The 23,976-nt window shown below is 47.7% G+C and overlaps 6 protein-coding genes across 6 annotated transcripts; 5 read left to right on the top strand and 1 right to left on the bottom strand.

The window, feature by feature from the left end:
• Positions 1-608: 608 nt before the first annotated feature.
• Positions 609-2,572, top strand: N7446_006767 (putative GABA permease; the record flags this gene model as incomplete). The annotated part of the gene is made up of 7 exons (XM_058515514.1): positions 609-776; positions 829-899; positions 962-1,075; positions 1,142-1,224; positions 1,276-1,677; positions 1,739-2,064; positions 2,132-2,572. The coding sequence occupies 7 exons, from the start codon at positions 609-611 to the stop codon at positions 2,570-2,572; spliced, it is 1,605 nt and encodes a 534-aa protein (XP_058372692.1).
• A 1,817-nt stretch (positions 2,573-4,389) lies between these two features.
• N7446_006768 (FAD binding domain protein) lies at positions 4,390-6,370 on the top strand (the record flags this gene model as incomplete). The annotated part of the gene is made up of 2 exons (XM_058515515.1): positions 4,390-6,291; positions 6,359-6,370. 2 exons carry the CDS (start codon positions 4,390-4,392, stop codon positions 6,368-6,370), a joined length of 1,914 nt encoding a protein of 637 aa, XP_058372693.1.
• Positions 6,371-8,295: 1,925 nt separating this feature from the next.
• N7446_006769 (uncharacterized protein) lies at positions 8,296-9,423 on the top strand (the record flags this gene model as incomplete). The annotated part of the gene is made up of 1 exon (XM_058515516.1): positions 8,296-9,423. The coding sequence occupies one exon, from the start codon at positions 8,296-8,298 to the stop codon at positions 9,421-9,423; it is 1,128 nt and encodes a 375-aa protein (XP_058372694.1).
• Positions 9,424-13,046: 3,623 nt separating this feature from the next.
• On the top strand, positions 13,047-14,166 carry N7446_006770 (homeobox domain-containing protein; the record flags this gene model as incomplete). The annotated part of the gene is made up of 3 exons (XM_058515517.1): positions 13,047-13,142; positions 13,204-13,962; positions 14,023-14,166. The coding sequence occupies 3 exons, from the start codon at positions 13,047-13,049 to the stop codon at positions 14,164-14,166; spliced, it is 999 nt and encodes a 332-aa protein (XP_058372695.1).
• A 6,058-nt stretch (positions 14,167-20,224) lies between these two features.
• Positions 20,225-21,570, bottom strand: N7446_006771 (uncharacterized protein; the record flags this gene model as incomplete). Its single annotated transcript, XM_058515518.1, has 2 exons — positions 20,225-20,969; positions 21,023-21,570. 2 exons carry the CDS (start codon positions 21,568-21,570, stop codon positions 20,225-20,227), a joined length of 1,293 nt encoding a protein of 430 aa, XP_058372696.1.
• A 344-nt stretch (positions 21,571-21,914) lies between these two features.
• On the top strand, positions 21,915-22,244 carry N7446_006772 (uncharacterized protein). The gene is made up of 2 exons (XM_058515519.1): positions 21,915-22,110; positions 22,164-22,244. Exons 1-2 carry the CDS (start codon positions 21,982-21,984, stop codon positions 22,218-22,220), a joined length of 186 nt encoding a protein of 61 aa, XP_058372697.1. The 5' UTR covers positions 21,915-21,981; the 3' UTR covers positions 22,221-22,244.
• Positions 22,245-23,976: the final 1,732 nt, after the last annotated feature.

Here is a 23,976-nt window from a genome sequence, read left to right on the forward strand (position 1 = left end):
CGTAGGACAAAACACGAATAACAAAAGAGATGGCACCAATATATACGAACCTCAAGCCAATAAATCAAGCCCGAAACCAAATGCACGTCCCTCGGGATGCAAGGTCCCAATAGTCCCATTCCAGGCAGAAGCATCAAGGGATAAGCATCAAGCGCCCCAAAAAAATGAATCTAGCAATGTCACCTAGCTGGACTAATCGCAGCTCAATACTGTAGACCAAAGGATGTGTCACTCAGGACTGGCCGTGTCTGATTTTCCCACATGGTTTCTCTCGCGCGCAAGAATCTCTCCTAGGCCATGCCTTACTCCCACGCCAATACCACGCTTCCTCTCTAAATCCTGTAATGCAGTGGCTGTCATGACCCCGACGCTTTGGGCTCTCTCCTGATACCTGCTCCTTTTGGTTACGCCTGCCCTTTGGATCTATGACAGTATTGGTGCCTTATATACTTCTGACCCTTGATCTTTCCGGGCGTTGAGTTGAGGACTGCGGAGATATTAGTTGTTCTTTTGTTCTTTTATTCTGAAAATCTCCCTTTCCTGCGGGGGACGCTATCCGGTCTTGTCTTGTTCTCTGGACTGGATGTTTTACCGGTGTTGTGTTCAAAATGACTGTTTTCAACAGATCCAGGCCTGATTCCCAACAGGCGGTGACTGGTCACGACAATGATAATGATGAAGAATATGCACAGAAAGGCCTTGTGGCGCCCCGGTATATGGGCACCAAGGCTGATCAGCGAGATATGAATGCTCTAGGTCGAGTACAGGTTTTGCGAGTAAGACCTTTCCTTTCCAAGTTACTGATTTAGCATTACTGACATTATCAAGAGAAATTTTCGATTTATTTCCATTGTTGGTTTTGGATGTACCTTGATCTGCACATGGGAGGTGATCTTGACGTACGTTCATGTCCATGTCCATCCGTGCCATGTGGTCATGCAAACATTGACTCCATTTATAGATTGTTATCGGCTGGCTTGACCGATGGCGGTACGGCGGGTTTGATATGGGGGTTTGTTGGTGTCTCCCTTGGATTCTCTCTGGTGTATGCCAGTATAGCTGAGATGGCCTCGATGTAAGTTGTCGATCCCCTTGACCTGGCTGGTTGAATTTCCCTTGCCAACGTGCCAACCTCGTTTAGGGCACCCACTGCTGGTGGACAATACCACTGGGTCTCCGAGTTTGCACCGAAACGAGGACAAAAGTTCCTAAGTTATATCACAGGTACTACAGCTCAATCCATCTGAAGCTCATTTAGCTAACAGTGTATCCCAGGCTGGCTCTCTGCAATGGGATGGCAATGTGCCATCGTATCCATCGCCTACCTCGCCGGTACCATCATCCAAGGTCTGATAGTCTTGAACCAACCAGACTATGACTTCCAAAGATGGCACGGCACAATGCTCGTGATAGCAATCTCGACATTCTCAATTCTGTTCAACACATTCCTAGCCAAGAATCTACCTTTCGTGGAAGGACTAATCTTAATTATCCACGTTGTCGGCCTGTTCGCTATCATCATCCCGCTGTGGGTTCTCGCACCGCGGAACAATGTTCGCGCAGTCTTCACCACGTTCAACAACGGGGGTGGCTGGGATAATTCGGGCACGGCAACACTGGTGGGCCTGTCGACTACCATTACGTCGATGCTTGGTTATGACTGCGCGGTGCACATGTGTAAGGCTCACCTGTTGGTTCTGTTTACAAGTTGTATCTTACTGACACTGATACTGGACAGCCGAAGAAATCAAAGATGCATCAGAGACTTTGCCCAAGGCTATGATGTCCTCAGTTGCCATTAATGGCGTGCTAGGCTTCGTTATGCTAGTCACGCTGTGCTTTACTCTAGGCGAAGTCGACAAAGTCCTCGATAGCCCGACCCGGTTCCCATTCATTCAGATCTTCTACAACACAACCGGCAGTATAGCCGCTACGAATGCGATGACGGCCGTGTTAGTTGTAACACTAACTGCCAGCACAATCACCGAAGTGGCGACCGCATCGCGACAACTGTGGTCGTTCGCTCGTGACGAGGGACTACCCTTTTCGTCATTTTTCGCATATGTAAGTTAGTCCAGTGCAAAAGCGCAACAAACAAGAACAGAGATTAATAAGCCAACCAAACAATCAGGTCACACCAGGCTGGAACATCCCCCTCAACTCGGTCATGGTGTCACTAGTAGTAACGATCCTCCTCTCGATGATCAACATCGGATCCCAAGTCGCCCTCAACGCCGTTATATCACTTACTATAACATCACTGCTCTCAGCATACATCGTCTCTATTGGCTGCGTACTCCTCAAACGTATTCGCGGAGAGTCACTCCCACACCACCGCTGGACACTGGGGAAATTCGGTCTGGCGGTCAATCTTGGGGCTCTGGCGTTTTTGTGCCCGATGTTTGTTTTTTCTTTCTTTCCCCTGACCACTGACGTGACAGTTGAGACGATGAACTGGAGCGTGGCGATGTATGTTGGCGTCATTGGATCGGCGTCCGTTTACTATTGGGCTAGAGGGAGACATCATTTTATTCCGCCTGTGGCTTTGGTTAAGAGGGATGAAAATCTTTAAGCGGTCCCGGCTACAGTAGACTTGGGATTAGTCTGGGCTTTCTTTTTTTTTTTTTTTTTTTTTTTTTCTGTTACGTATATGTATTTTTGTTTATGCTCCTGTCATGGGGACTGTACGTTGATGGTTTAGGAGATGTATAGATGTATATAGATTATCATGTTCAGATTATCATTATTGTTACCACTGCAAGGTTTTACTCCTAAATACATACTGTAGTTGTCCCAGCCCCGACATAATATGACGTGACAAGTACATGTACAGTAGCCCCTGTGCTGATAGTTACTCGATTGAGAAACGCCTCGGAAACTTTCATGCCCAACATTCCAACTCAAGTCCCCGTCAAAGTTATCAGATGGGACCGTTGAGACGGGAAAACCAAACGAACAGCCTTGCATCCTCAACCTGCGACAAGAGTGGATCATTCCAAGCCGCAGTACACACACACATACACGTACGCGTATAGTGACACACCGAATGTTACCTGTAGAAAGCCTTCGAGAAAGGCTCAAGGGTGTTTCAAGCTATGTGTTAATGAATAGAGTAAGCAGTCAGCCGCCCCACCGCTCCAAGACTCTTTAAGACTCCCTATTCCAGGAGGACGGGAGACTGAGACTAGGAGGGAGGCTAGCTGTCTAGGAAACCCGCCCCAGGGGCTGATTTCGAAGATCGGGCTATCCCTTTTTCTAGAACAAGCCGGAACATCCAATGCGCCCCACTGATTGATATCGAACAGCTTGCGTTACCCACTCTGGACCCGGTGGTTGGGAAATGATCGTACTGGCGTGCAGGAATCGGGTAAAAGTACCTGTATCGGGCGTACCGGCGGGAATAGGGCTAGTGGGTGGTTTGGGACTTAGTAGCCAACGGGCTTGCTAGATGATGCCCGGCGATTCAGAAAGTGGGGGAGTTTATAGAGTAATCCATCTCGAGATGGAGAGTGGGTCAGGTGATGAGGTGTACATATATAGACAACTCTAGAAGTAATGATTGTATAATCAGATATAGAAGTATAGATGTAGAAGAGAGTGGGGGAAAGATCATGTGAAGCTGTCACGGGTTATCAGATGCGAATGTTTCCGGTTATGTAATATGATACGATACAGGTATTATCTGATTGATCTGATAACCGAGGTCTTTTTTCTTCCTTTTTTCTTTCTCTTTTTATTATTTTATTATTTAATTTCCTTTTTCTGTATGCTCATTCTTCATTTGATTTTTCAGTCAGCCCACCCGGACCTGACTGTTCCTTATTGCTTTCCCCTGTAAACATGCCATGTCTATGACGGGGCGACCCTGTCTGGAGCCGGAAGTCGCCTCGGGTTCCGTTCACGCCGGTAATAGCTTTACAACTTTTTCTATGCACTGTCGATCTGGAGAGATGGATACAATAACCCCAAATGGAGACAGCGTATCCAGTAGTAGAGTCCGTATTACCACGCCATTAGTACTAATGTTATTACTTCAATACCTTAAGTCGTGTTTGATTGCCGGAAACGTGTAACATACCCGGTGGCGAATCTGATAATTCCTTACCGAAGCTCCCTATTTCTGCGGAACTGCGATCCCGAAGAATTCCTCGGGTCCATGCTTCCAACCTCATCCCACTCTCCTCTCTTTATTATTCGTAGGAAAAGGGGTTCTTCAATTTGTGACGTTCGTAACGTCTTGATCTTTATACCCTGATTTCCCCTCGCTCCGGTTTGCCTCCGTCGCCACTTTAAACACCCCTCCACAATTCCCCTTGGGTATGCTACGAGTCAATCAAGAGACACAAACACACAATCTGACAGTTCCTAGTCCACGTGGTCCAATTCGTCATGCCATCAGCAACCTATGCTTCCACGGGGCCTCGCACCCGCAGAGGCACTTATCAGGATATCCCAGTGTCCTCCACCTCTCACCCAGACAACCCAATTCCCGAAGAGCCTCGAGGCGTGCGTGCTCTTTCTGTGACCGACACCAACTTCAATGTCATCTCCCCTGAATCCTCTCAAACCACCGAATCGAGCGGCTCAGATTCCCCTGTTACTCCTCTGACCCCACCCGAGTCTCAATCCGATGAAGAACTTGCAACCGACAAGGTCGATGGCACCCGCCAACGACGACGGGCGTCGACCGTCCTGATCTCCCAGAACTCGAACGATATGAGACGGGTGCTAGGAACTGTTGGCACCGCAGGTACTCAGAAGCTTGAGTCTCTCTGCTGTGGTGGGGGTTGTTGCCGGGGACAAGCATTGCGCCGTGTAGATGGTCCTATCTCGGGCTTCAATTCCATCATTGGACCCACCGACAACAAGGCTTTTGATAGCCTCAGGCTGAATCTCGATCTCCTTACTATGGACAGCGAGCTCTCCAATATTGTCCCGCTCCCCGAGAAGACAGTCTCGTTCAAGCCGGTCCCTGCATCAGCCGCCAGTATGGCATTCGGCCCCGCAGACCACCCTCCAGAGTTCGTGCAGCCGCATCCTCCTTACCAAGTGTACCGCGCCCCTCTCTTCCACGCCCGTGAGTTGACCGGTCCCGGCGCGGAGAAGCGCACCTACCATTTCGACATTGATGTCACAGACTACCCCGCCGAAAGTGGGATGGTCGACTTCGTAGTAGGCGGCGCGATCGGTGTGTGTCCCAAGAACAAGGACTCGGAAGTCGAAGATGTACTCAACCTGCTCGGTGTGCCCCGCTCAATGCGCGATAAGAAGATCCTCATGCGCACCACCAAGGGCCGCTGGCCCACGATCTGGGGTGACGACAAGCCCCGTGAACTGGTCACAACCCGCCGCGAAGTCCTAAGCTGGTGCTCCGATATTCAATCCTACGCCCCGACAAAGCCTCTCTTCCGCCTTCTCGCCGAGCACAGCAGCGAGCCAAACGAGAAAAAGATTCTGGAATACCTCTCCTCGGCACAAGGCCAAGGCGCCTTCTGCGATCTCCGTACCAGCTCCTTCGTTTCCCTCTCGCAGCTCCTCCACGCCTTCCCTTCCTCCCAACCACCCCTCGATCACCTCCTCTCCGTCCTCAACACCCTCATGCCACGCTTCTACTCCCTCTCCCAAGACCCCCAGATCTCCTGCCAATACAAGGGCTCAGAGTGCCGCCGCCTGATAGAAGTAGCAGTCACAGTCGCCGAGTCAGACGACTGGCGGGGCGGAACCCGCACAGGCGTGGGATCCGGGTACCTGGAATCCCTCGCCCGCCGCGCCATCGCCGCTGAAGCCAACGGCGAGAAACTCGACCTCCACGTCCCCATGTTCCGTGGCCTAATGGCCAACCCGCTCGCCACGCGCTTTGCGTCCGACGGACCCATGCTCCTCATCGGCGCCGGCGTCGGCATTGCCCCATTCCGCGGCTTCGTCCAGCGCCGTTTGCAATCCGCCAACTGCGCAAACAAGGTCTGGGTGTTGCAGGGTGTGCGAGATTCCCTGCTCGATGAGTTGTACAGCGGCGAATGGGGTGTCCACGAGGACAAGGTGCGCACTGTTGTACAGAGTCGCAAGGGCGAGAGTCGCTATGTGCAAGAGGAAGTCCGCCACCAGGCCGATCTGGTCTGGTTCGTCATTAACTCGCTCGATGGACGTGTCTTCGTCTGTGGTAGCGGTAAGGGTATGGGCGAGGGCGTCGAAGCCGCGCTTGTCGAAGTCGCCATGGCCAAGGGTAATCTGAACGCCCAGGAGGCTGATATGTTCTGGCAGCGCAAGAAGGAGGCTGGCCAATATATTGCTGTAAGTTTATGGTTGCCTAACTGGTTACTTGGGGGCTGTGCTGACTTGTGCATTTTTCACTATGCAGGAAACTTGGTAATCAACTCTTCCTTGATCGTGTCGTCCCTGTGTGGCGTATGTCTCCATACACTGCATATCTTTTTTTGGTCGCTTGTCCTTCGTATATATTTCTCTTTGCATCTGCGTACCCTCCGCCGTTTCTTCCTTTTTCGCTTTCTTCTTCTCTCGACAAGCTCCATCCAGTACGGCTGATACCTCTTGACTGGGTATTTCGCTATCATCCTGGCTTTTCCATCTTTCTATGGACTTCTTGTTTTGTCGTATTTTAGCGGGGCGGTTATCTGTTCTCATATTTTGATTTGGTTCCTCTTGTCTTATGTTTTGTCTTTGCATGCATGGCTTTCCTTATTCTCTCATTTCTCGGGTTTGCGTTTCTCATTCTTATACAGTTGATTGAACATGGATACATTTCTTTATTGTGTCAGTTCCTGAATCATCTTCTATATCTCAGTGATTTGGCAACAGGAATTCTCATTGTCATTCCATGTGTCCGTCGGTCCTCTCAGCGTGACTGTTCATATACATAGCACCAGCGTCATCTAGCCTATCCGCCTTGTCCAGGTCAACAACAGAGATTGAAGATTTCCTAGGACCTCGGGGGCATATTATACACTAGGCTCCATTCCATTCTGCCAACCGAGTTGATCGAAAGCGAACTTCCGCTGGATGGAGTATCTTGCATATAGCCCTTCCTCGCACACGCTGAAGGGCGAGACGTTCACTCCCTAGGTGCTTCAATTATGTGCCGCATATCATATTAAATGATCAAATTGTTATGTCTTTGTTCCTCTGCGACAATCCAGTACCTTGCTTACCCTAACGTCGAACAAGACGTGGGCGATGTGCTTTCACTCGGATTGAAATTCTGAAAATTTACCTCTGCGACTTTGCGGTTTCGGGTTTCAGTGCCTCGAGATACTTTTGAGCATGTTCTATAGACAGATTAGGCGTGAAAAAAGTGCTCTCACTCATCAAGCTTCGTCAATTGGATTTCATACAATTCATTCCTCTTCCACACTCTTCTTTCCTCTCTCTTAAAGTACGATTCCTTTTTCGACTTATCTTCTTCCTTCATCATAATACTTCTTCTTTCTTTCTTTCTTCGCATTTCTTCTTTATTCCAGAACACCTCTTCTCTCTTCAACCATCGAAGGTTGCTTGCCCTCCAACCTATCATACCATCCCATTCCCTCGACAGGTCTCTGTACATCGGAGAAGACCAACCCCGTCATCTTCGCGGTATCAGGCTTGTCCACTACGGCCTTCTTCCTTGTGAGTTCAAGAAACTATATCTTTACGCATACGTCCTCTTCTTTCTTCATATTTTTCCCTTTCTCATCGCACTTTCTTCCTTACTCGATACCACTTCTTCCTCCTTCGCACTTCTTCATCCTTTATTGATCAAAGGTCTCTTCCTTTTCTAACCATCGGATTATCCGAGAGAATAAGCACTCACTCTTCTTCATGACATAAGTCTAGTCCAACGAAGCCTTCTTTTTCGTGAGTTCAAGGGCCTGCTCCTTTTGTATTCACGTCCGTCATTTCTTACTTTCTTCATACTTTCGAACGTTTCCTATATTTACCCTATCGGTTCTTTCATTTACTCTATACCCATCTTTGCTAACATCAATCTGCTCATTCTGAGAAGACGTGCCTATACTACATCACGTTGCACCGCAGCGGCTTCCTCTTGATTCTTCTTCGGTCTGCATGATATCCATCGCAGATCATCAAATTACCGTCCCCGTGAGTCGATCCAGCTTCTAGTTACATCCTTCTCATGGATTTCACTAATCTTCACTCATTACAGGAATTGTCTTATTTTCGGTGGCATCAAAAAGACACCGCAAGAGACTAAAAGAGAGGCCAAAAGCCCTGTCAGTGGCTATCAACGGTCAAGGGCTCACTGCAAGTAGTTGGCTCTACTCCACTTGTGGTCTCGCAATGAGCGACACTGATACTGCCTCCTGGAAGAAGTTTTGCGCGATCCTTGCTCAGCTTTATCCACCAACAAACATCGACGATATCCTTGCAATTATGGGAGCTGCCGATCAGCTTCGGCTGAGCCGCTCTGTGCCCAGGCTCAAGGGAAAATCGAACTGGATGTCCTGGTCCGAACGTCTTTTCGTGATCCTCAAAGATATCAGCCCGGTTTACCTCGAAATCCTCACTGGAAGATACCGTTGCCCCGTTCCACTGACGGGCGAAGGGGTGACAAAAGTAGACCAAGCAAAGCAGAAGGCCCGCATCGCCGCTTGGAAAGCTGACAGCTATCGGGTCCGCGTTTATCTAGGTTCAACGCTAGCGGATGAACCTGCCTCTCATGTCAAGGACATCTACGACACCCACGAGGCCTACCAAAAGCTAGAGGCTCAGTTTGCGGAGAAGAAATTGATGTCCGGTTCACGATGCTGGTCCGAATGGACCAAGCTGAAATATGACCACTCGGAAATCACTGCCCTGGAGTTCGTGCGCCAGTTTCAACAGGCTATCTTCCAATTGAAGATGACCCAGAGGTCGGGCCTAGGACCCAAGCAGCAACTGCCGCAATTCATGCAGGCCATCAACATGCCCGGATTCGCCACTTTCCTCACGAGCATCGATCCTGACTTCGACAGTACGGATCTGATGGAGATCGCATACGCAAGCTTCATCCAATTTGTTCAGTCAGGAGAAAACCCCGACCTAGCTGTGTTTAGAAGAGTCACCGACCCGTTGAGGTCGGATATGGCGAAAAAGCCAGTCACCACTGACAAGGCACCTCCTGCAGCCAACTCACTCAAGAATACGGAAAAATGCAAGAAACGGCGTAGCGAGGGTTCAAGTGACCAAGTTGTTCGCAAGCCTCGACTGAGTGACGAGGCTCGGAAGGTGTTCCGTATGACCACGACGGGTGTCGTCACCCCTCGTCCACTCCCATCAAACAGGTCAGCTCCCAGTTCTCAATCGAATGACAGGCGTGCGAGTTCTCCTCTCTTTGTCACCGTGGATAGTAGTGATGAAGTCGGCGACGATGGAGGCTCGCCGTTAGTCATCGATGAAAACGCTCTTGACTCGGCGGCGCGGTCTTAGATGCTTGAATCTATTCCAACGTGCAGGGATGCATATACCATGGAGGGCGGTATTGCTATTTACCGGAGGTTATGGGTTATTCTTATTCTTTGGTGTCTATTTCGTTGCGTTGTCATTCTTTATTCTTATCTACTTCGGGTAATATATCATATTTTTACAATGGGACTGCATTATTTCTACATGCTACTATATGCCATATTAATCATGAATGCAGCATTTTTGACATCCACAGGTTAAAATCGATTGAAGTTGGCATATCAGTGTACTTTAATGAAGCTATGTAAGGATTGTCCTTTTTTGGCTATGACAGATCTGCAAAATGATAGAAAGAGGCTAAAAAGGAGGCAAAAAAGAAAGATTTAGAGAGCAATAAAAAAGGAAGCCGATTTCGTTCGTCGACTGCTTGGAATAAGCAATATCAAAATATATCACGTCTCGGGAAAGGCGTAGATCCACCTGATATTTCACGGTATAAATATTCTAGCAAATATGACAGGCCACCGCCCACCTACAAACACCATCACAATGACCACTCCTACGGGGGACGCTTGCCTAAACATTCCGTCACGTCGATCACATATAAACATGCAGTAGCAGGGCACGGGTACCATCCTGACGTTACAGATACTGCAGCCACATCTTGGCCTCGATAGCAAGGTGACATCTGCAACATGCAGCCAATCAAAAATAAACAAAAACCACTTCCCGACGACGCGCATCGGCTTTAGGGTTTAGGTATCGAAGACAAAGAAAACAACCTCTCGGGTCGCGTGGCATTTCATTGGACTATTCGCTACACCATCGCACAAGTCACAAATCACTTCCACACTGTCGGGTCCCCTGAGAGTGTATATGCACCTATATTCTCCACAGACGCAGTCTAACCCCAAATAGCAAGAGAGCTAACACCGACGTCATACGTACAGCGTACAGCGCATACATGTATACAAAAAAGGAAAAAAGAAAAGAAAGAAAGAAAGAATAAATAAATAACAACCCATCGAACCAATAACAATCCCAGCCATAAATATCGTCCTCCATTCCTAGCGACGGATTGGTTGCCTTACTTGAGTCGCGCATGAACTACCGTTCATGCCACGAGATGAACGCCAGGATACCCTGTCAGGAGGAAAAGGCAAACAAGAAACCAAATCGGATTATCTAGATTTTCGTGCCCGGCTGCAAGCCTCCACCGACCTATCGAGGATGCAGAACCAGGAAACTGGAAATTGGACATGCAGCGGGGGCTGGATTGGTTGAAATTGCAATGCAGCTGTACCAAGTTTCTTTTGTTTTTGTGAGTGTGTCTCGCTTGCCTTGCTTGCTGCTGTGATACTACATAACGAAGATGCGATGCGCGACAGGGTTTGCTGGAGGTACAGTACAATGGTACTGTTCCTTGTGCATGGGGTGTTTGCGTGTATATGTAGTTTGTTTCCATCCCTATCTTGGCTCTCTGGGCTTTGGGGTTCCCCCGGTGATAGAGTGACATGACATTTGGGCAGAAGGTGAAGAAACCGGGATGCATTCAAAGGCCGAAAGAAGGAGATTGTGGTAACACTGTACAGTAAAATGGAATTGAAAGGAGACTATTGATTCTGGATGGAATCTTGGCAAAGTGCAGGTCAACAATTATAGGTACGGTAAGACAAAGAAGCTCAAATGTCATGAAAAAAATAAGGTTACCCAAAACCCTCAAAATTGGGGAAAAGGAAAGAAAATAAATAAATATTCATACGGATATTCCCGACCAGCTTTCCCACGTACCGGGACATGACAAATATCGTGCATGAGGCGACGTATTCCGCAGTTCTAGAGCTTTTGTTCCGTATAAGTCCAACCCTAGCCCCATTCTCCAAATTTCCCCAAACATTGCCCTTTTGGACCAGTCACTTCGAGGGACGATCGCAGTTCTTTTCTGCGAGATCTGATGATCTGCATCCCTCCATTTCATGCACGATCTCGGATCTTGAGAATGGGCCTAAACTGGGGTCATGGCAGGTATGACGATCGGGTTGAATTCCAATCACTGTACTTGTGCTTTGGGGGCGAATGTGTTTTAGAAGTACATTAACATACTACTGTATTATTAGTATATTATTTGGCCTCTTTGCTGTTGTAGCCTGTGTGGCCTGTGGCCTGTGGCCTGTGACTATGTGGATAGACAGACCTGAGGTCACACTAATTTAGACAGGTTAGTGTCAAATTCAGATCAGATCTGGGATGGCGAATCAGGGGAAACCAGCTTGCTGGGTCCGAGTTCCATGGATAGAAAATAAATTAATTTCTCCAAAAAGGGGAGATCTGAGAATCCCCCGGGGCTGACTACCCTGTTGAGACAAATTGGCCATTAAACCTTGAGCCCTGGGTCCTTGGGATGGCACTGGGGGGTGGGCGGACAGTCTCCGAAACGTCACGGTACTGAGGGTCGGGTAATAGGTGTCAGATTAATGCTATACCAATAATAGATGTAATTTTACAAAGTGATCCAGTCCTCTTTCAATATTAATGTCTACATGTATGTATTAAGACGGAGGATGAGACCAATAGAGGCATCTGCCAGGGGATCCTGTCAGAGCGACTCCATTGTTCCGTTGGCCTGATTGGCTTGAATCACAGTCTTGTTCAGCTTGCATCGACTCGGGTCCACTTAGGATCTCCGAGTGCGCCATTATTGAATTGTCAGGTTGTGACTAGTTCCTAGGGTGTGGCCTAGTGTTTAGTGATCTAATTAGCGCAGAGTCAAGTCATCTCAGATCCAGTGTTCATCTGCGCAGTGCTTCAGATATCATATGCAGGCTAAGCCACAGGCAGTGGGAAAAAGCAAGATAGGATAGTTTGTGATCAGATCCAAAGGGACAGAACAAAAAGAAGGGAAAATAGAAAATAGAAAATAGAAAATACAAAAAGAAAATGGAAAAAAGGAAAAGAAAAAGAAAAGCAAAAAAAGCAAAAAAAAGGAACGCCACTTGAGTGGAGAGAGTGAAGAACCCCTAGGCGATCTGCCCATCCCTGTCCATGGGCCGCCATGGATTCTTCCCTCTCTCGCTTCTCTTTGGTCGATCGATCTCCGTGCCCGATGAGAGGCTCCGGGCCATCTGCGATCGAGAGTCATCTTCGGATTTGGACTCGGCGATCTTTTCCACCTTTACTGTCCTCTTTTCTAGTGGGGAGGTATACTTCCCCTACGTATGTGTTTGATATGTTATATTGTTTTATCTCGTTTTATGTTTGATACGTTTTATGTGAGTTTCAACTAAAAGCCCCAATTTTAGAGCAAATTCCCAAACCAAATCCCGGGGAGAAGATCGCCTAGACTGACAGGAAAAGAGACTTCTGTCAACTAAGGAACCTCTATGCATGCCTCGGAACTTGTACCCACCACGATCGTCATTTTCGGCCCCCCTGTTCTTGCTTTTCCATGGACATTATTTTTAATTATTGGATTTTGGCTCTGCTTTTCCTTAAAATGTACGGGCCCTACATTATTTGGATTCCCCAACCTTGCATATAAGCCCTTGATGTAAAAAAGCCTGATTTCCCTGGTATGTTCCCCCTCCCTTCTCTTATGAATCTCATTAATCTTGTATAGTTCTCTCTTCTCTCTTCCCTCTTCCCTCTCTATGTCACAGTCCCGTGAGGACGAAGATTCCGATATGGCTATTTCGTATACAAGCCAGCCGCCGGCCGGCTCTCAAACTCTCCCTTCGTTCCGCGAGGTAAGACTAAACTTCTAAAACACATGATATCGGACGATATTGGATATTAATCTTCATTCAGCTCCTCCCCGCTCACCTCCACGATGAAATCGAATCTACATCTGCATACTACACCCCGCCACGCCAACAGGAGCGCCCCGGATCAGGCCACGAGATGGCAGATCCCCGATCGATCCCAGGCTACAGCTCGCACCCCTCGAAAGTGCCCTACGACGCACACCGTGAATACACAGTCAGCCGCCGAGACCACACACGTCACATGGCCGACCCCGGCCACCACATGCGGCTATCGGAAAGCTCAACTCGCGGACCTAGCCCGATCCTCCCCCCAATCCGCGACCTGGACTCCATGCCGGGCCGAAACATGAACACCCAGGGTGTTGTCAGCAGCGGCAGTGGTGGCAAAGGATATCCCGAGCGAGGCCCAGTTCCACCCCCACGCTCCGACCCCTTCGGCCAGGAGTATCGCCAGCCTGGCGGGCCCGGGCCCGGGCCCATGGCGGCGCCCTTGTCTGATCGTCGCAGCGCAGAGCATTACCAGCCGGCGATGATGCACCCCGGGTCGCCGTATGGGCATCCGGCTATGGGATACCCCGGCGAGGAGCAGATGCCGCCACAGATGATGGCTCATGGGCAGCAGGCCAATTTTGGTATTCTGGGTGATACTATTGATCCGAAGACGAAGCGCAGACGGGGGAACTTGCCGAAGCCTGTGACGGATATCCTGCGCGCTTGGTTCCATGAGCATCTTGATCATCCTTATCCTAGTGAGGAGGATAAGCAGATGTTCATGACGAGGACGGGTCTTTCGATTAGCCAGGTAAGATATGACCTTGCGGGTCTGGTTGGGAAGAGTTGCTAATGGGTTCTGCGCGTGCAGATTAGTAACTGGTTTATCAATGCTCGGCGACGACAGCTACCTGCGCTGCGAAATCAAATGCGCAGTGGCGATGTTGACTCGTCGCGACAGTCTCCGTTCAGTGATGCTGATGGCTCTGAGCAACTTGCCTCGCCTCACCACTGAACTGGTTACAGATTACAGCCTTTTCCTTCTTCTTCTTCTTCTTCTTCTTCTTCTTTCCACACGGCATTCGCCACGTCAGCGTTTATTTACGACTGGGACGGTTGTTTCTCCCTTACCATTTTACGACTCACGGGGTTGAGGATATACTGGCATTTTCCTTTCTCCTAATGTTTTTAGCCTCTTTTCTTTTCTTTTCTTCTTTTTATATCCACATCTGTCACAGATTGGACATGTCGCATTGCCGTCCGGTACGGAGACTTTGGTCAGACATCATTTTTGATACCCTTTCTGGTCGCGTTTACCAAGCGGGAACTACTTTTGTTGGGAATCAAACGGGAGGGTATGGGGAATTACTGGGAATCCTTTGATTATTGGGACCTTATTTCGAATATTCGCATTTACTAGGTGTTTAGAGGACCTTTTGACAGAAATTTGTTGCCCAATATACGGACTATCCTTTTTTCTTCTTTTTTTTTTTTTTTTTTTTTTAATACCAACTGACCTTAATGCGGATCCTTCAGTTCCGTCCCACAGCTGAGCCGGCATTGGACGATCCGTCTCATTATACGAAACGTGGGTTTGACCTTATGGCACTGGGGCACCACTTTAATGATCTTCACGGAGTCGAACATCGGGAGTTGAGACAGTCTTTACCTAATGCTACAGGGGTGATCTGCCACTTTTCTACGCTACTGTCGGTGTATATGGAGCCTATAACACGGGAGAAGGGGATAAAGGAAACTCGTCTCCAATTATTGAGTTGATGTCGGAGGAACTGGACCATGGATCGGGATGTTCACTATTCCCGAATGCGTGCAAATCAAATTGATTTGAGTATATAAAATGATCATCTTTGTCTCGACCCACAAACTAGTCATCTCTGGCTATTCCGATTGATTCAAATCTCGGAGATCGAGATTGCCTTTTTTTTTTTTTCTTTCCACTGCTTTCTTTCATGACGTCGAGTCCCGGACTCTAAACTTCGATAATTTGACAGCGCTTAGTTTGGTCCGCGCGGTTAAGGTTGTCGAGGACCACCTGCCTTGGCATATAAAATACTGATAGACATGACGTGAAGTGACAGCTGCGAGTCCACCCTAAATTTCAGCTTGTCTTAACATATTGGAGCCTAACCCTCCCACTTTTTTCCCTTTCCCGCCTCATCCGGACGTCTATCATATCCACATGGGAGCCCAAGTGAACCGTGGAACAGGTATCCTCACTCTTTGCGATCTGATTTTTCAAAAAGATCTGCCGGGTTATTTTCGGGGCCATTTTTCTTCCTTTGACAGTTTCTCAAGAGATATTAGACTTTATTTGCTTAAGTTAATGTGGTCCTTGGGACGTCCGGAGCGATGTGATACGCTGAACCATATAAATCGCGCCTCCTTTCTTCCTTTCCTTCCTTTCGGTTCCCCCCTGATCCGAGACATTGCCCCGAACCCTGTCACTTGTCAACGGAAGCTACGGCTGATTCCAGGAAGCGTTCATTGGATCCCAAATATGAAGACAATTTGCCAATTTTACGGAGCAGGTTCTTTCTTTTTTTTTAACCTTTTTCCTTTTCTCCTTTTGTCTGTAAGTTGGGAAACCGCGCCCCTTCCCCGGGTGAAGTTGCAATTACGGGGTTTGACCCCCCAAGACCAAAATTGACTACAGATCGGCCATCTTGCCGAGTTGCATTTCGATTATAGAACTCTCTCTGCCCCTCATCTCCCCACCTCAAACTGGTAAGTATAAGTGATCTCAAAATTGGAGATCATTCTTGAACCCGTGCAGAATACATATGGTCAGGGGTTCCCACATCAACATTGTACACAGAGACACACGGTAACTAGGACATAACACATACAGTATCTATTTCCAAGTCCAATATCTGTCAAATCAAGTAACCAGATACATGTATAAACACCGTCCATCAAAAAGCAAAACCCCAACCACCCATCAAATCAAATCAAATCCCACCCACCCAGAAGACAAAAAAACCAGGTCATGTACATGCACAATGCACAATACCCTCACCCCCTCCCTCCCAAAGTCCCACACAGGGGGAAGCGGTTATGCAAGCCACGAGCACAACCCCGGTATTTCCAGCGCCTACGACTGGCCAACACGCCCCCAGGCCGATCTCAGCCTGCAACTCGCATACTCTGCACCGAAAAGATTAAAAAAAAGTCGTGCAGCGTGCAGCGTGCAGCGTGCAGCTTCCTAGTGTACATGTATGCAAGGTGTCTGATCACAGTTACAATTGCAGTGGAAGTAAAAGTAAATCTATCCCCTACTGACCTGTCCTGCATCTGCACCTGCACCTAGGGTTCTAGCGACCCTAGCGAGGCGGGGGGTGCACGATTTGGACTCAAGATTTGGAGATGTGCGATGCGCGGAGTAGAAGTCCGTGTGATGTTATTGCACAATCTACATACTTGCATGTCTTGTACTGCAAACCGTTAACCACTTCCCCCCCCCCCCCCCCCCCCCGCGCTGCACACTTCATCGCCTCATCGATGCCCGCGTCCGATCCATCATATAGCGGTGTACCGTATTACGGAAATGTCATCCGATGCCTCTGATGTTTTCGCTGCGCTGTGGTGTTGTGTACTGTACATATACTGTATACGTGCCTAAGCTACTCCACTTGCCTTCCTGCGTTGGCAGGAATATGACATGATGTCTGAAGGCACGAGCGCAAAGGTGTCATTTGTCACTTGTCATTTGTCACTTGTCACTTGTCACTTGTCGCAGCTGGTACATGTACTGTATGTGTGGCTGTGGCTGTTTTTGCTTTTGTGGTTTTGTTTTTTCCTTTTTACTAGCTTGGTGTAGGTTTTCTTGGGTCGGAGCTGTCAACTCTGGATTGGGAAGGTTTTTTTGTGACCTGTCTCATGTCAGGTTGGGGCTTGTTCGGCTGGGCATATGTCGATCGATTATGAGTTCGCCGTCACCGGTTTAGGTCGGTGGGTTTGGGATCCCGCGATTGGGGGTCGTTCTGGTATGGTTTTATTGGTGGTTTAGATCTCCGTATAAATTTAGGTGTCAAACCTCAGTGTTGGAGGTAATCATAGTTTGACCTAACCATTAACGTCTATAGTGGGGTTTGGTATGGGTATCCATCTTGAAATCCATCAATTCTTTTCCCCTTATCCATGGCTTCGCTTTTCTACCCCGTTCCCCCGCTCTTGGCAAATACAAACGAGTGAATGTTTGCTGGCCATATTACTAGAAACTCTCTAAGTATTCCAGGGGCCCACTGTATACGTGCAACTGGATCTAGAGCATCCCTGGTCTGGTCTGCCTGTGTGGTCTAGAATTATATGTTGCAATGAATTTGACAACTATTAAGCCTCAGAAAAGCACCTCATCTCATTCTGTATCCGAGAGCATATTGCTATCCAAGGCGGCATGGCTGTCACCCGTATTACAAAGTAGAGTCTTAGGCATCATGATTTCAAATGTTCGGAGTACGCGGAGAAACACAATATGATATGACAAAGATTCACCGCAAGGATTTTCTTTAACTTTCCTTGCATCTCAATTTAATTTCTCGACAAGGTTCCAAGGTTTCATCCACGGCGTGCCCGACTGCAGGCTGGCAGTACGTGACGACTACTTTTAGAAAGTTATGCTCGGAATGGCCTCTGCCGAAGGTTCGGCTTGGAACTATTGAATCTTCTCATATTACCCCTCCCAGGTGGATGATCGACGGGACCCACCGTTCGACACTTTTTTAGTAAATTCAATAGCGCCGCTTATCTGTCCACCGTGGCATCTTTGACATTGGGTGTTCACTTCTTCTGGAACTTCGCCCGGAGCTTTTCTCCTCTTTGTTGTATCCACTCTTTAGTGTGCATACGGGCTGGCTGGCGCCAGGCGGGATAGCCGAGCTTGTTCCTCATGCGGAATGTCTAGGTACTCACCGTCTTTCGATCGTTTGTAAGTTGTGTGGGAGGAACTTGTGCGACAGTACATGCACGTTTTATTTCATTGAGTTATAATTTAAAATAAATGAGAGATCAATATAAATATATTTTCACGTTTCCAGATACTAGTAGGCATGTATCTCAATATCTATTGCATAAATCTTAGTGTATGCTAGTCATGCTTCACTAACTGACGCCTGTAAAGAAAGAATTAAGAATGAAATATGCACAGTGGAAGCTAATGCACACGTTCATATGCAGAGTGACGTCTCATCCTGCGAGGGGAAAGAAAAGCAAATATGAGCATGATATAAGATCAGGTATATGTATACAATTAGCTGTCAATGCATATGACAGTTCAGGTAGTATATCGCAAACCCCGATATCACACGCCAAGGAGTAGACATTGTCTCGCCAGGTCATATGGCTACAAGCATAATACTCGGTAGGGGATGAACTCTTTGGATACTCTGTAGTCTAACATGTTTGCTTATGATTGCTTATCGATCTTAGTACTGAACATTATTGATTTCGTATGATTTAAAATAAATACTGCTGATGGGGTAAATTCTCCAATGAGGCTGTACATGAGCGATGTTAGAATGCTCTTTAGATGACAGGAGCTTAATCTCATTTCTTTCAAGAAGCGTTAGCTCTTAATAGTCGCATTTCCCTATTACATGAAGGTTTGAGGTAGTCACTGGTATAGAAACAGAATTCGGCGTGATCATAGAGTCTACCTAGAGCCGGAATAATGGCCCTACGCACGATATTAAATGTAGGAAGGGTTGTTTTGTCCGCTTCCTTAGACTTTGATAGCATACCTCTAATACTATGGAATATCCTACCGACTTGTACAACACAGAGCTCGTCGGACATAGCTGCGCCAGAAATCATGATCTGCCTCCAGGGTGCGAGCAATCATTGCCTACAGACAGAGTGAAGTCCTTTATAAACTCATGCCTAGCATAGAACATGAAATGACATGCGTGGTATCGAACAAGCTCTCCTGGGTCTCGATCACCGGCGTGACACTTTTAGTAGACTAATTACTCGTTCTGACTTGGTAATATTGAGGCTGATAGTGGCATTCGGGTCAATCCATCCAGGTATGGTCTCAAGATGGGTCTGTCGCAGCCTGCCGCCCTACTTCCTAACGATGCTAGATGGTGCTTTTCAAGTAGCAATCTTGGCGGGTGAATTTTATATTGGTACTATCATGCGCCGACGGTTCTTGGTGTGTTTGTTAGGAGGAAAAGCCTATTTCCGGATATGTGCGGCTGCTCACATAGATCAATCACAGTGCCATTCGTTGCTATTGCCATTTCTGTCGCGCAGCCCCTCAGGTCGCAAAAAGCACTGTTAGGAAAAAGAAAATACTATCCGGAGGCCAGTGTGTCATTATATATATTGGCGGTAATTGCTTTTTCAAATAGTCTAATGCGATGCACCTCCAATGGAAACAACAAAAGAAACTTCGCAAAGGAAAAACAAATATTAATTTCCCAACTATGAGTCAAATCCACGAGTTATAAAGGACATTACCTCCCTTGATAGGTCTTAACTTCATGCTGGGAGCCCTAAAAGTGGGGCTAAACTCGGTTAAGGAACATATGACACAATTTTCCTCGGTTCTCCAACAAGTAGGCCGGCTGGCCCAATGGCAAGGCGCTTGACTACGAATCAAGAGATTGCAGGTTCGACCCCTGCGTCGGTCAATCACTTTTTGCTTTTTGCTTTGTTATTGAACTATCCAAATAGTCCTGACTTGATCACCAATCTGAACAACGATGGCCTGGTTAATGCGGCGGGCGCATTCCTTTCCATCACAGGGAAACCCCAAAATACACGCACCGTTAACATATGAGCACAAGTCGACCCAGGTTTTGTGCGAAAGTATTGGAAGAATGGCAGATACTTCTATATCTACCCTGCGTACAGTAGCCATGTGGTAAATGCCTGATTTAATTGTAGTGTAACCTCCATAGGTAATGTCCTACATCTATGATTTGAGGTATAATTCGGAAACATATAGTATCAATCAAGCTCATTGATATCGTCCGTGAAATATCATAAAGACTTGTGTTAACTAGTTATATAGAAGATGCCACGGAAGTGAACCACCCCCCCAATGGACGGCATCAATCCAAAAGCCAATAATGATCACTCGCAGCCAGGAGCCGTTCATGCTCAGCCTTCAACTTCCGAGCATCGTTCTCCTCAAACCAGAAAGCCCAGGTGCTTTGAGTATTAACCTCAAGATTGTCGCGACTGGATCGTAATCCAACATGCTGTAATTGTTGCGGAGCCAGCGCCAACCGTGTTAAGCCAGTCTGATCAGCATACTCCTCAATCATGCTATCCGTCTGACCGCTTTTCTTTTCTTGTAGACGAGCTATCAAGGCCGGTACTTGCTCGCGAGGGAATACCAGCCCTTGCGTGCAACATCCTGGCCCATTCATCTCCACTACACCTTCCAGAGGAAGCAGGGAGTATTTACCCATCATGTATAACAGCCCCGTAAATGCAGGAATAACTACCAAACACACGGCCGCGATAGTCCAATTGTTAAGGGCGGGAAGTGTGGTAGGCCAGTGTCGCCGAATGGCTAACAAAAGAGCGCATCCAGATCCCATGACCAAGAGAAATGCCAGAGGCATGTTTCGGTACCAGAAATCCGAGGACGACCACATAAGGGAGGTTTCGGTGTAGAAGAGGCGAAGGTAGATCCACGAATTGTTGTGAGCAGTCGGTCCGTGGGACAATTGGTGTAGACCGTTCATGGTTTTAACAAACCAGCCGTCTGCAAGTATGACATCGTCCTCGAGGATAAATATGTATGGAGCACCCGTTTCGAGACATTGGTTGAGTAGGTAGATGTAATCGCTAATCATGTTAGAACATATCCTCAAGCAGCAGTTCGTATAGCGGAAGCATACTATACACCCTTTTCATAGAAGTTATGCTGCTCTTCTAACTCTTGCAAATGGTGAAACTGCTCCTCGGAGACATTGTATGTGGACACTGAATCCACTAGCCGGCCCAGCCATCTTTGATCCCAGCTGGGATGTTGGGTTGGATCGGTATTTGCAAACAGCACCGATAGGTGGAGGGCGTGTCGTTCTCGAGGGTCTAGATCAACTAACAAAGATCCCACGGTCGCCTCGAAGTAATCGTCCTTGTCGCGTTTTACGGTGGCTAGCGCGGCACACATTAGGGGGCGATCAGTGCCAAACTTGTCGTCGACCCCGCTGTCAGATGGGGCGTTGTATACAGACGTGAAATGCTGAGCTTGATGCTCTCGCAAAAGACTGTATTTCCACTCGAATACATTGCGAATATCGAAAAACGCCGAGTGAGGATCACGCCAGAAGCGGATTCGACAATACTGGAAGGCGAGGAGGTACACGAAACCCGCGGTCAGGAGAATCTTTGCAGCGGGTTGTTTGAGAAGGTGCAGCAGAACATGAAGACTACCAACTCTCATGGTTGCAGTCCTGGTCAGAACAAAAAAGTGAGATCAGGGTCTGATTTTGCGCCCAGAGACTCCAGTGGAGATCAAGCTTAACTTCAATGCACCTCTTCTCCACCCTAGTTGTTTCGAGATAGTATCACATGGGGGCCAAATTTGAGTCGCAAACATTCAAAGTACAGTAATGGAGTTAAGCATAAACCAATGCAATCGCAAGAGCAATATCTTCAAATTAGCATCGAGACGATAAAAGGATGAAGGTATACACCAGAGATCGAGAAATAGCTCCGATGTATAGAAGCGGAACGCTGTGGCCAAATTTCCGGTTTCTCGCAGTCAAGCGGCTTTGGGTCCAATTTCGGCAAAACATCTCTTCTTTTGGCCCCCAGCATCCGGTTGTCAAGCGATGTAAGACAACCAGTAGAGATGAAATTGCCTAGTGGACCTCATCACAGCATGAATCTGTGCGAGCATGATCGACCCATCAAGGATGATCGACGCTATGGCACCGACCTGCAGACTGGTATCTATGATTTGACGGTGTCCATATCTCAAGTAAGCAATACCTAACAACATCTTTTCTCACGCGGCTGATCGATCTGTCTCAGAATGGATCTTGGCATGCCAAGATTGTCGTTCCACTGGAGCGTGGCGTTGGATACTAAGGCTGTATGAACTTTTTGTTATTTCAAACCCACTCGCAGGTTTACCTATTCACAAATGATCAACGCTACATCTGGTAAGGCCTGCACCTGCCTACCCACTGAAAAGATGAGGTATGGAGTATAAACACTCATTTAGCCCCTACATAGTTCCGCACGATCCGGAATCTATAAGTGGTTCCGTTTTTGGGAGCCTGGTCCAGGTAGCTGTGGCAAGGTTAGCTGTTCACAGGGTTCGGGTATTTGATGGTGTAATGATGTGAGTTCCCCTATAATGGTCTCAGGAGGCAATGCTGACACGGTAGTTAGATCACCTTCACCTCGGTTCTTTCTTGTTTTAGCAACATTGCCGACGGGAGGAGTGTGGAGGGACTATCATTCCTCCAATGACCGAAACTTACCCGATATGTCTCCTCATTTGAAAAGAGACAGGGGTTAAAGCATTGCAATGAAAAGTCGTTTTTAGTAGATGAAAATAGATTGGAAGTTCACATGAATCCACATGGAGGAGCCAATTCCTACAGTGGATTAACTAAATCCGAGGGATCCACCGTGGAAGGATTTAGCATCGTGATAAGTACTCTAAAATCACACCAGGGTCTACACTCTTTGGGCTAGACAAATATCCTCCCAATCTATTGCGGGGAATTTTCAGCGCAGGTATACTCCGTTTAGGTATCTTTCCGAGCGGGAATATGAGCAGTCAACTGTCACAATGAGCCTTATCTTTGAGACATACATGGTCTGATGCAGGATGATCATTATCTGCTGGCAGCCAAATTAAAAAGCAAATTGCTTTCGCTAGCCGCCGCCAGGTCATAAGTTGCATAGTTGGTTAGTCCTCGTAAAAGCCTCGAGCTATCTCTCTAGGGGTGTGACTTCATGGCAACCGTTCATTGGCGGGGTTGCTGTCAGACAACCCTGCAGGGAAGATGCAGAGAAGCAAAAATGAAAGCCAGAAAACCTACTGTCGGCCAATGAAGACCGATGTGGTCTGTAGCTTGGCTTGAGTTGACGCTCCGGCGTCAAGGTTTGAGAAATGTGTGGCTTACACTGATGTGCTGGGATTTGAGGTCTAGACTGAATAGGAAGGTAAGCTTCGTGGACTATCACATCATGCAAGAAATCGACGTGGTCCCGTTTGGAAATATTCCAGAAGCATCCCACCCCTGTGAGATGTTTATTATGATCCCCAACCCAAGGAATAAACATTGTAAAAGTTTTGTTTAAGCTCGGCCCAGGTTGCTCGATATTTCTTCCCCATCCAAGCTCTGACCAAGCTCATATATTGATCTCCGCCATATCATAGCACCGGACGTTCGAGATGCACCGAAGCGCTGGGCATTGCTTGATCGGCACTTTCCGTCCGCTTGGACCGCCATGCTAGGTCGACTGTTTACGCAATAACTATATTAAGCGATGATAGTGTGCATAAAACAGCGCAATACAAGGTCACGATAACGAACAAGCGGGAGGGGTGCATACTAGTTCAATCCTCAACGAATGTGGACCAGTCCCTACCCCAGAGTTCTCCTGAAAACCAAGAGAGCCTCGAGTTAGAAACATAAATATATTAACCGGTCTATCCTGACCGCTTTTTCCGGGCGAAAAGAACACTACACTCGGAGAGGCAGGCGCTAAGCCCCTCTGCATGAAGTTATATTGGCTCTAAGTGGATCCCCGAGAAGCAGGAAAAACCAGGCCTCGGCTGAGTCGTATATGTTCTCCCGCATCACCACTTAGAGTTGCGCGATTAGCA

Source organism: Penicillium canescens, assembly GCF_028828765.1.
Source record: "Penicillium canescens strain IBT 15451 chromosome Unknown utg000004l_segment0_segment0, whole genome shotgun sequence".
Taxonomy (NCBI): domain Eukaryota; kingdom Fungi; phylum Ascomycota; class Eurotiomycetes; order Eurotiales; family Aspergillaceae; genus Penicillium; species Penicillium canescens.